Consider the following 12991-nt stretch of genomic DNA (forward strand, 5'->3'; position numbering starts at 1 on the left):
ACTGCTGTTTATTGACCTTGTAGGTTTCTCAGTGCAATGCAAAACAGGGAACAGGGTTGTCTTTGCACCTGCTGTAATCAGGGATGCAATACACCTCTGAAAGTCTTTATGAATTCAGTTCACCTTGGTGCATCAGGGTCAAGAACGCATCTGATTCAAGTCAAGCCAATGAGCGTGGACTTCAAGAAGAGTTTTTATTTTATTTTATTGTTGTTGGCAGTCACATTTAATGGTACAGCATTTTACATTTTGACTTCAGAAAAGCCGTGTTCACCCATCTCATACCTGAGGACCCTGCTTTCAACATGCAAACCCATCAATGAAATGTGTGGTCCACTGTTTTCTATAACACCTGAGGTATCTATTTTATTATCTGTGCAAAAACAAAAAAACAAAAAACAAATGCACTCAAATCTTTATCAGCTTACTGACTACAAATTAGCTTATTTAAGAGTTGACAGTCAATACAGACCAAAAAATATACATTTTCATATTTGATTAGGCTGCTAACTAGATGCATTTAATATTGTCGATATCCTAATGAAGGATGAGTTGTTCCGAGAAAAAAAAAACACTTAATGTCATAGTTAACATTAAAAGTTTTGTCTTGTTATTGAATATACAATTATTGCTGACTTAGCAAAAAGGTCTCGGACTGATACCACACTGTCTCTAAGACCCATTATGTAAGGTCCGGCATTTTAAAATGATTGAAAACCACACAATGGAAAGAAGAAAAGGAAGAAGAATGTATCATTATTCGTGCATAGAAGATATGCCAAGTGCATAGTATATTGAAGCACACAATAATGGCTGGGAACCAGACAGAATGCAAAGAAAAATTAGTTTTTTGGTATTACTAAAGCTTTGCTAAACTAGATTCTTGGAGATCCGAATTGTTATCGTCAGGATGTTAGTATAATAAAGCCTACAAACTTTACAAACGAGTCTCAGTGTACATCTATGGTGAAACCTCCAGGGAATGTTAAATATTACCTTTAAACTCTTCATATTTATCCAGATCTGCTCATACAGTAACTCTTCAAATAATGAGCAGGCTATTTTCTGAAGATACTTCTATTTTTACAATGGATTTCAAAAGCAGAGTTCAAGGAGACCTGGTTTCCTAATAGGAAAAACAAAGAAAACAAAGCTGAAAATCCTTTGGTGAATTTAAATACCTGATGCAGGAAACCAGCAATGAAAATAATAAGCACTTACACCAGTTTTAACCACACTTCAAAGCTCATGTCTGATGTATCCTCTTTTCCCTAAATTATACTCCAATTACAGAGGCCTTCAAAGTATTACTAAGTCAGCCATTTTTTTTGTGCATCAACTTGCATAAATTTGAAATATATGGCAACAAAACTGCTTCAAATCCTTTGTGCATCCCAAATACATAATATGAAATGATTAAAAAAAAGATTGAAACTCTTTCAGCAGTGGATTAGAAAGCTCCTTTGGGAGACGCTTTCGGAAAAATGCATGTTTTTCTCTATTTCTGTCCTTGCAGTCAAATCCTGCCGGGCTGAATCGCTGAAAATGTGTCCCCAAGTAGCCAGAAACAAATTGATTGGGCAGAAAGACAAGCAGATACACACACACAGAGAGAGGGTCATGGGAAGAGCAGGCATTGTGGTTTCTCTCTTTTAAATCTTATGTCTTTTGATGATCCATCTGTCTGTCACTCTAGGAGGTCCTACGGATGTCAAAAAACACAACGACAGGATTCATTTAAAGACATTGCTGTAATTAAATATTGCATCTTTAGCAGTGAGATGCAGTATGTACCTCATCTGAATCATCATGGTAGTGCATCTTGCCAACCTCCAGTGTGTCCAGGTCATCCACACCATCGATACCGTTAGCTTCAGCGTGCTGCTGTAATACTGAGTACCTGTGCACCAAGAACCTAGCAAAACATCAAAAAGAAGCCATGAGACGTATATCTGACAGATATTTGAATAAAATTGTAAATGCTGCATAGAAAATACAAATAAATAGACTTTGCTCATATGTTGCCTGATTAAACAATCATATAATAATAACAACATTATGTTTTTCTGGTACAAAATCAGCAATTAATATAAAATAATATATTAAAGCAGAATTAAATTTTAAAAATAGATACAGATCATGCACTGCTGTATGTGACGTTTAGGAAAATGTGGCACAAACCGTCCTCCGCAGACATATTTTTTGATGAAAATAACCCCAGCAACAGCACTGATCAACAGAACAGTGATGACCACAGCGATTATAGGAGCTGAATTGAATGAATGTTCCTCTGTCTGAAAAATGCACAATGGGAAAGATCATTATGCTGCTTTTTTCAAACAAGCTTAACAAAATTCTCAGTTTCTTGGTTATCATATTTAGAAAGGATGCATTAAATTGTTAAAAAGTGACAGTAATGACATTCGTATTGTTACAAAAGGTCTTTTGAGCAGTTCTTTTGAACTTTCTATTCATCAAAGAATTAAAACAAAAAACAAAAAAACATTTATTGTGTGTTCCACAAAAATATTAAGCAGCACAACTGCATTCAACATAGCTAATAATAATAAATATTCATTGAACAGCAAATCGGTATATTAGAAACATTTCTGAAGGATCATGTGATTATAACTCAGCTTTGCCATCACAGGAATAAATTACATTTCAAAATAAATTATTTTAAATTGTATTAATATTTCACAATAGTAATGTTTTTACTGTATATTTTAACATTAATAATAATAATAATAATAATATAAAAACATACCAGTAGCTCTGTCCTCAGCAAATTACTAACGCATTTCTTACTCAGATCAATCTCTTTTCGTTCTGGAGTTATTCCTCCTTCACAGTGATCCCCAGGAATTTTCCGGTAACTATGGTCACAGAAAGGGGAACGTTAACACTTTGTTTACAGCATTTAAGTGATTCTGTGACAAAAACATTAACTCATACGCAACAGTTTTGCATATGCGAACCAGTCAATAATCAGGTTCATTATATATTCAGTAATACATGCAAAAATAGCTTACACCTGCTGAACGTTTTAATACAACTCTGTGGAGTGGAAATAGAGAGTGATTTGTTACCCGCTGGTCTGGAGCTGCTCTTTGCGTCCGTGCAGGCAGAACTCCAGTGAATGGCCAATAAGGTCGGGCTGCTCCACACAAACGGAGCTGTTTTCCGCATGGTAGAACCCAAAGTCACTGCAGGAAAAGAGAGACGATGTCTAGAATCACAGACTGAATGTACATCTTGAATACTATAAATGAATCACATTGTTGTTCACGAAGTCTGTATGTGTTCGTACCACTGAAAGTCAGTGAGGGTGCAGGGACATGTCGTGGGCTCCTTGGTGACAATGTAATCCCGCCCGTTCCAGCAGACTGAGTCCTTTCGTAACCGTAAAAACCTTTCCTTGTATCCCAGCATGCACCCATCAGTGGGGTCGCTAATATCGCTTGAGTGAGCAAGCCACTGGATGTAGTCATTTTCCTGACCTGCAGCAGTAGTATTTGGTCATTTCAGGGCAATGTTTACCCATTTTCTGAATGTTAACAGATGCATGCACAGCAAACTGGATTCTGTATGTTTTTATATTAGTTTATGAAATGCTTTTTCGAAATATTAGACCACTCACAGTCTCTAGAGAGCAACTGCCTGAAGTCGACGGTGACAGAAACCCAGTACTGATTCATGATGGTTTCCCTGTAGCCCCACAGGCTGACGTTCATGGAACGGGCACCAGGTTCTGACGCCAGGCCAGTGAAGTACATTGGATCGTCGGTGAAGTTATGCACATGCCAACACTGACCTTCATCAGTGGAAAACCTAGTGACAAGAAATAATAGAAATAAACAAAAATGGAAGAATTAAATACAAAATAAATATCCAAATTAAATAATTAAAACATCATGAAGCACTATCATATAAATATTAATGTAAATACATTTATTTTTATATATTAATTAAACAAATCATGATATATATATATTAATAAAAACATACAGAAATGTTAAGACAGAAAGCTCACTTGATCTGTGATATGGGGTGTGAGGGGTTGTGTTCCACCGCTACCAGCAGTCCTCCTGAATCTAGTATGGCATAGTGATGGGGGCCTTTTAGTGCCTGAAACCATGTGTAACCCCCGTCATCAGACACATACACGTCTGGAGAAAGCACAGACACTGCACCTCCCACACTCCCTGATGAAAGAGCAGATGGAAAAGAGACATGCAGCAGTCCTGTAAAACTCCCAATCATACCATAAAAGAGTGTTTAAAATAATAACAAAATCTAATAATAATTCAAACTAACTTTAACTTCAATTCTGTAGTTTGAGGAACTAAACACAGTGGATTTCTCTTAATAAAACTCTCTTTGTTATTCACATTGCTGGAAGTGGTGAAAACGGTTATTTGAAGGTTTACACTGAATGTGAGTCAGTGATCGTTTTCCCTTGTAAAAACATGCGATGGAGAATGTGGGCGGTAATCACCATGTGCCAGGATGAGTCCCACGGCATTGGGCTCTGAGAGGGGCTGCACGGGGACGTTCAGTTTCATAGAGATGCTGTAGGAGGCATGAATATGCAGACTACACTGCAGGAGACAGAGATGCATATGAGATTAACATGAAATCACACACATTTGCACAGTGCTTTTTTCAGTAACTGCTGAAGGAGTAGGGCATCAGAGGACAAGTCCAGCGGAGGATAGACAGGGAACTGGCCACTGAAGCGGATGGACACAGTGTGGGCTGCCAAGTAACCATGTAACAAAGTGACACACACCTGGGTCTGATCAGGTCACAGATCTTGTGATAAAGGGCCGAAACACCCAATGAGGCTGGGGTACACAACTGATGATTTGTTGCATTGGTGGAAACACCATACAAAGGTCATTGGCAACATCAAGATCAACAGAATAAAGTTGTGGCTGTGTGAGGCTCTCACCTTGTCTGAGTACTCTGTTGTGGAGTCACAAACTCCGTTCCAGGGTTTCTGCAGCGGTTGCCACTCTCCACCTTGATTAAATGTGATCACTGTCTGCACAGAGCCATCTGGAGAGGGAAGATACACAACAGCAAATATATGAGATTTATAGAAGTTCTTCCTAAATGTGTTATGATTAAAGTCACAGCCTTACCCACGGCGAGCACACTGCTCATATATACGCCCCTCAGAGAGGTGATGTTTGTGAAGTCAGTGTCTCCGCCTGTAGTGGTGTACAAATGGCGTTCCAGAGACTTGGAGAACACTGTGCCTCGGTCATCCGAAACATATATGGTACCAATACCGGAGTCTGATGGAGTAAAAACAACTGTTAGTAACCAGGTTCTGATGATGTCAACATTACAAATCATATATTCATATAATATTGGCTGACCAGGAATATTAGATGCACATCACAGAAAATTCATGTATTAACAACAGTCATCTTTTTTTCATGTTTTCTCATTTTTAAGGTTTTATTTCAAAACATATACAAAATCCAAACCAGTGCTGTTATTGTTACCAAAATCTATAACTACTAAACCAGTTTGCATTAATTGAAATAAAAAAAAAAACAAACATCACACAAAACTATACAAAACTTTAGAAATGCTTAATGCTTTAGAAAATATAAATAGAAATATAAAAACTAAACAAACCAAAAATATAAAAAACCAAACCAATAAAAATAAAAATATAATATATAAAACATAAACTAAAATTAAAACGAAAACTGAAAATATAAAAAGAAAAGCTAATTTGCTAAATACAAGCTACAGCTATTGCTGTAAGTACTATAAAAGTATGAAAATATAACAAAAATAACACTGATCCAAACCTCAGATCTAAGCAATATGATACATATCTGAATACTGTATAGAAATATTTTTTTTAGAACAATAAAACTTCGCTTCACCTCCAGGTTCGTCTACGTGCATGAAGACCACATCGTAGTTTGCGGCTAGAATGGAGTAGAACTGCTCGTGTCCAACGGTGGGCAGTTGAGCCATATCCCACGTCTCCCCCTGATCTACTGAGACATGAATCATGCGTGTGGAACCCTGAAAAAGAAAAAGTGTTTCTGACATCTGCATGGGATTTCAACCTCACACGACACACTACAGCTCTAGTCAAACACCCAATAAGACGCCTGGCTATATACCGCCTGCATAGACAGCATTTACTATATTTCCAAATTTTGTATTTTTGATCTTATAAATGCAGTCTTGGTAAACATAAGAGACGTCATTCAAAAAAAAAAAAAAAAAAACGTGCCATACAGCCCCAGACTTTTGAACATTAGTGTATATGTAATGATTCTGGTCAAAAGAAAGCATCTATTTTTTATTAAATGTTATTTAAGTAGGCAGCAAACAGAATTGTACACACTTCATCAAAACTAATGGGAGAACTCACAGAGTCGGTCATGACTGAGGCAAAAACAAAGCGTCCACCCAGGCCAAAGGAATAAATCCTGCTTCCTATAGTTTTGAATGTTTTGCCATAGTCTAAAGATTTTCTCAATTCAAGTGTTCCCCGGTCACCTGAAAGAGAGAGAAATTCAAAAATATGTCGAATGAGGAACAGCCAGCATCAATTTCCAATATTGTTCAAATGATCCTGAAAGTTGTACTGAAAAAAAGCCACTCACTGCAGGATCCATTGGGGTTTGTGGTTAAGAAAATAGTGTCATTCATTCCCCTGAAATGACAGGCAAATAGATACAATGAAAAATTTTCACCACTGCAAACAAAAGCCATCTCTGTTAGGGACGGTTCAGATCTAACCAAAGGCCTCAGATTCTTCAGTGTATGAAATCAAATGTAATTAAGATTTATTTATGAGTGCTAGGATTGCTTTAGAATGCATTTAATGGTGCTTTTTTGTCCTTTTTGGAGACGCACGTTTTTTTGTATGAAAAACGAAAACTTAAACATTCTGCCTAAGGGATTTTGTTTTTGAGTGAACAAAATAAATCATTCTGGTTTGGAATGACATGGGTCTGTTCATGGCTATTTCAAAAAGCACATGTTACATGAAAAAGCTCTAATTTGATGTTTAGATAAACAAACAGAATGAAATATGCTCTCATGTGAGAACTGTAACCTCAAACTAATGTACATTCTAAAAATTAAATTTAAATAGATCATGCTTCATTTGACAGTCAACAGAAATTACCCCTTATTAAAATACTTAAATTGAAATGAGCTCTAGGCAGCGATGAGATTCAAATCCACAACACGTATTTAAATCAGAACACACTTGGAGACACAGTGATCAATCAAACGAAGAAGAAAAAATACTTTTTGGATGAAGAACTCTTGTATATTGCACATAAAAATATTAAGATCTTTTTCAAAGATGCATCCACCATCCTCCAGCAATCATCAACGAACAACATTTTTTCTTAAAGTGGGAGGAAAATCATATTTTTAAGTTAGCAGGCTTCAGGGTTTATTACAATAAATCTTGGAGATATATAAAAAACCTACTTAGTAGCAGCTAAGCAAGCTAATCATTAGCATATCTTGTTAGCATCCTGAGTTATATAAAATTTCATATTTAGCTGTCGCATAAAAAGCAAACTGGGCAATCAGATGGTCAAAGTGGGCCAGAATTAGATGCAATATGGCCCAGACCTTGCCAGTAGTCAAAACTCTGGCTACAGCTCAGAGACAACTGTTACTGCTTCATTTATGCATAGTTATGGACATACCATTTCACAAGACAAACGGTCTCATGGATCTTCCTCCAATTGGCCCCGAAGTCCTCAGACAGCCATAAATCATACTGAAAAAAGAATAAAACCCTGTTAGTACATATTCTTTTGCACAAAACAGTAAGGGAATGTCTAATCAGAGGTCTTACATTGATGCTGTAGACCAGGAGTATGTTGCTGTCTCTGGGGTTGTATGTGATCTGCATCAACGGATGGAAGGGAAGCTCAGAGGTCACAAAACTCTTGCCGAAATCATCAGAACGGAAAATTTTAGTGACTCTCCCCTCGGTTAGATCACCTGTGAGGATCACCTGTGGGACAGATCATGAACCAGTTCAGTAACTAATCTAAGAATTATTCAAGTGCAGGAACTTGTTAAACAATTATTTAAAGAAAAAAAACCAACACCACCAAAACTTCATTAAACTTAAGTTTTTGAAAGAAGTCTTTTATGCTCACCAGGACTGCATTTCTTTGATCAAAAATACAGTAATATTGTAAAAATATTAGCATTTTAAATAACCGTTTACTATTTAAATATATTTTAAAATGTAATTTATTCCTGCGATCGAAGCTGAATTTTCAGCATCATTACTCCAGTCTTCAGTGTCACATGATCCTTCAGAAAATCATTCTAATATCCTGATTTGCTGCTCAAGGAACATTTATTATTATCATCATCATATTGAAAACCGTTTGTGCTGCTTCATAACTTTGTGAAAACTGTGATACATATTTTTCAGGATTCTTTGATGATTAAAAAGTTCTAAAGAACAGCATTTATTAGAAATAGAAACCTTTTTACATATCTTTACTGTCACTTTTGCTCAATAAAAGTATCAATTTCTCAAACTAATGAATGGAAGTGTATGTTTGAGCTGAAGAGCTGAAGTGGGACTACTTTTCCACACATCAAAATTTCACAGCACACCACAGACACTTTCATTACTTTGAAAATAACCTGGCATACTCCTTTCAGAATTCAGATCAGTTCAACATTGCAGCAGAGAAGTAAATAATCACCTTCCCGGAATTCTCAGGACCAATCGCGATGCCAAACTCTGTCTGTATGAAGGTTTTGTTAATAAGGTCGGTGATGTCCTGGAATGTCTTTCCATAGTCTTTCACTGACCAAAAAGAGATAAGAGGTAGTTATGGATCATGTGATACTGCTAAAAATCAATCAAATGTGTACCAACATTTACACTGGACAAATGCTATTAAAAACTGCTAAATCCAGTTTTTAATAGCATTTGCCCAACTCAGACACAGTCTTAAAAGACACTCTTACCTTCTGTACAGTCTGGACTGACCAAACCGCATGATAAAAAGAGGAACCTGGAATGTGGTCAGCACCAGCAGAACCTGCACAGGAGAGGGACACGGTGAATATTATAGCATGTGCATGTGAAAGTCATTCAGAAACTCACAGTGCAGTGAAGCATTCATGGAGATTTAAACTCTGGCTTGGCCGAGATACTTCGGGACACATGCCCGGACTTGAGCACAGCCACAATCTCACCCTTCACTCTTAATTTATCCAGCTATCACTCAAGTTCAGGCACTTGCTTGCACAGAACATTCTGATTGGACGGTGAGTCATTCTCATTTAACTCCTGTCTCTATCTTTTAATGTCAAAATGAAATAGTATTTACAATCCATTCTGCTTCCATGATGGACACATTTCATTCATTAATCAATAGTCCACACTGCTTAGGTGTTATCAGCTCGGAAAAGGAAAGTCGTTTCAAAGGCAGATCAAGTTATTATATTTAAATGAAAATTTACAACAACAAACATTTTTGATAAAATAACCCGTCAAATGCGTAAATGTCTGTTAGCTTTCATGGCAGAGTAAATATGCTAGGCTAGAGGTTTCAGCCTTTCTCTTCTGGGAAAAAAAATGGACCAAAAATATTAACGACTCATCCTGCACTAATTTTTTTTTTTTGTCTAGTCATATAGTTTCTACATTGAATATGTAAACTAAAGGTTCTTTAAAACACGCGCTTGAGGGATTCTTGTCTTTCAAAAAAAATAAAAATAATAAAACATTATTCATGTCACTTCCCTACAAAAAAAAAAAAGTTAAACAGTAAAGTAAAACAAGTTAAACAGAACAATATTTGTTAGAGGTACAATAAATAATTGCCGAAAGGGTGCTAATTATGACGCCTCACAAATAGAAAAGGTGTCTCAGAAGGACAGGAGCCCGCTCTTTGAAAATGTTTAGTTTCTATTAACAGAAATGTATTCGAGTGTTGTTTTTGTTTGGTGAAGGCTGGGCTGCAGGTGTAATTACAGTTTCTACATGCTTTACAGCTGCACTTTGGTTCAGTTCTATAAGAGACAGATTCAGCCCTCCAGTGTTGTTGGCGCCTCAAGCCAGGCAATGAAGAGTCTTTAAGGCTCTGGAGCCTTAATTTGTTCCTGTTTCACATTAACTTTGTTTTTTATTCCGGTTTCACATTGACGTGTGAGTGTACAGGGACACATTCTGCAGAGTCAGATCATGGAGCAATCCACAGAACAAGCTTTAGTAGCTAAATGACTTGGGTTGAACATATACGAATTACACATTTTTTGAGTCGCCTACTGGTTTGTAAACATAGTGGAAGTAACTTAGTGAATTAGAAGGATTGAGGACTAATTAGAAAATTTGCCGTGGTTCAAATCCCAGAAGAGAGGAATTTCAAGTGTCAGGGCCCAAAAGATGTCATTAACCTTAATTAAAATAAAAATTAATATTCTTTTTCAAATAAAAAAAAAAAAAAAAAATTAATATAAACAAAATCACTATTAACTAACATAACAAACAAATATTCCGATTTGATTGTCAAGAACATTTCTTATTGTTAGTGATGAAAACAGTTCAAAAGAACAGTTCTTACTTTTTACAGTCATTTTAAAAAAATAATAATCTATTTTATGCTGCCTTGATGAATAAATAAATAACATACTGACCCCAAAACCTTTTTTAACCCGGTATGGATTCTAGGAGAAATGGGTGGGATCAGTGAGTAAAATGAGTCTAATAATACATAATAATTTCTGAGCCGCCAATGTGATTCACACCAATGTGAAACATTACATAACTATCACCTTGACTATTGCAACATGCATACAGTTGATGTTGACAGACGCCAAAATCCTCATTTTACCAAAAGCTTGAGCATTTAAAATGAGAGATTTTTACATGCTATGGTACTGTATTCTTATGTCAGATAGATTAGTACTCACCCCTGTGCCGTCTCCAACCCAGGCCAGAGACACGGAAGCCACTCAGCGTCATTGAAGTGATATACTAAAAAAAGAGATTTGTAGAGGGACATAATAAAGATCGTATGATGCAAATAAACATTGTAGTTAAAAATTCTAGAGATGGATGATGTTAATAATACCCCTGCACCGCAAACATGAATTTATATGAAAGTTTCTCTCCAAAAATAACCTGCATAAATCAAAATAAATTCACACTGAAACAAAAGCAGACTCGTTCTCATTAGCACCACCACATTGGGCTCTAAAATCTCTTTTATATAATTATTGTCTCTCAGTCCTAATGAGGTTGGTTTTCAGACGCTTCTGTGGTGAAACTAAACCCCACAGGCTGTTTTAATGTAGTCCACAGGGATGAGATTGAGGCTGGATCCAGCGACTAAAAATATAAAAAAACAGAGAAAAATAATAATAATGACTAAAAACAGGGCTCCAAACCACAGCTTTACATAGCTAAAAATAAGAAACATCCAGTACAGAACAGAAAGTAGTCACACAAATACAACTAAAAAAGCCAATATGAAAAAAAAAAAACATGCTTTAATTCTTGTTTCTGTATTATAGACAACAAACAGCATTTTATATGCCATTTTATAAGCAAATGTTTGATTGACAAGCTTTCCAATCCTTGGAGACAAAATCAGACATAACTAACAGACAACTGTCGACACAATAAAAGACATATAATTCATGTAGCCTTTTTGCTCAGAAACAGTTGGATCTTGGACAGAATTTAGTCTAATAATTGAGTTTGAATCTGTTGAGACATTCCTTGAGATTCTTCTTACTGTAAAAATACTAAATCGAGATACATGTGGTGTTAGTGTCTTTTCCTCAGGAAAAAAAAAAAATATCAGAAACCGCAGGACACTTCTCCATTTAATCTAATTTCTGCTACCTGATAAAAATAACTAAGACATTAAAGCACCCTTTATATGGTTAAATGATCACTAATAAGCTACATACAAAAACCACTACATATAATCGCCATTCAGATAGTGTACTAAAAAGCAACTATGCAACCACATTGTAGAGTGCTTAATCAGAAAAAACCTGGTGATTCTAGGAAGAACAAACACAAGTGCTTTAGTCTTTCCACAGGGAGAGCGGAACAACATGTAGCGACATGCACACAGACACCACTGCTGATCCGACAGATGGCTGTGCCGCTGTCAGTCACCCCACACTGCTACGGAATGCATGTTTGTGTGTGTAAGGGCACATTAAGAGACAGGCCCCACTGTCAGTCGAGTGTGCAACCTCCCTTTTCAGTTTCATTCGCTGGAATGCGAGACGCAGAATGGGGTGTGTATTAGTGTGTGTGAGGAACCAGAGCGAATGCCCCACATTTTCATCCGCCTCACACACTGAGCAGAAGAGAGTAGTACTGATTGTACAAGAGATTTGGGAGAGAGAAAATGAGGGAAAAGAATAAAGAGAGCCCAAACACACACACACAGGCTTACTGTTCCAAAGACGCTAGTGAGCTGCTTGGCTATTACTACAGTAGGCATTTGCCTCTGATAATAGAATTTATGTAAGTGGACGCTCTACATAGAACAGCATTCCTGCGCCATTATGGGAAATGCACAGAAGACGACTTAAATTGATTTAATTAGAAAATGTTGCTAAATTAATGACATGACACAAAGCATGTACATGAGGGTAAAATGCACCAGACTTTGCTGTTGCAAGGGATTATTTATTTATTTATTTAGCAAAGAATTCACTAGAATTTGGTTAAAAGTCTTGTTGTTGCCATTTAGAAACAGACTGCATGTCAGAAGGTTCCTATCATTTGCTTAACGGGTTACTCCACCCCAAAATGAAAATTACTACATTCCGATCTATTTTAGTTTCTCAGGTTGACTATTTACAGTCCATATTGACATGTTTGTCTAAGGAAGACCTCCACTGTATCCTTTACGGATCACATCCTCTCTGCATTTCTGCAATTCCACCCAAGCCCCTGGGTATCAATGACCATGTCACAGAATAA

General features: G+C 36.6%; 1 protein-coding gene across 2 annotated transcripts; it reads right to left on the reverse strand.

The window, feature by feature from the left end:
* Window positions 1-186: 186 nt before the first annotated feature.
* Window positions 187-11010, reverse strand: LOC109060597 (sortilin-like). 2 transcript variants are annotated; one of them, XM_019077764.2, is made up of 19 exons: window positions 10954-11010; window positions 9004-9077; window positions 8736-8839; window positions 7862-8023; window positions 7710-7783; window positions 6645-6694; window positions 6410-6537; window positions 5910-6054; window positions 5148-5303; window positions 4955-5061; window positions 4499-4601; window positions 4034-4205; window positions 3641-3831; window positions 3311-3500; window positions 3090-3206; window positions 2768-2876; window positions 2182-2294; window positions 1795-1915; window positions 187-1702 (listed from the first exon to the last, which is right to left on the reverse strand). In XM_019077764.2, the coding sequence occupies exons 4-19, from the start codon at window positions 7916-7918 to the stop codon at window positions 1688-1690; spliced, it is 1848 nt and encodes a 615-aa protein (XP_018933309.2). In that variant the 5' UTR covers window positions 7919-8023; window positions 8736-8839; window positions 9004-9077; window positions 10954-11010; the 3' UTR covers window positions 187-1687. The 2 variants fall into 2 exon arrangements, with proteins under 2 accessions (XP_018933309.2, XP_042622618.1); XM_042766684.1 differs by lacking the exon at window positions 10954-11010 and having other exon boundaries at window positions 8736-8833.
* Window positions 11011-12991: the final 1981 nt, after the last annotated feature.

The sequence above is a fragment of the Cyprinus carpio genome, chromosome A11 (assembly GCF_018340385.1).
Source record: "Cyprinus carpio isolate SPL01 chromosome A11, ASM1834038v1, whole genome shotgun sequence".
NCBI lineage: Eukaryota > Metazoa > Chordata > Actinopteri > Cypriniformes > Cyprinidae > Cyprinus > Cyprinus carpio.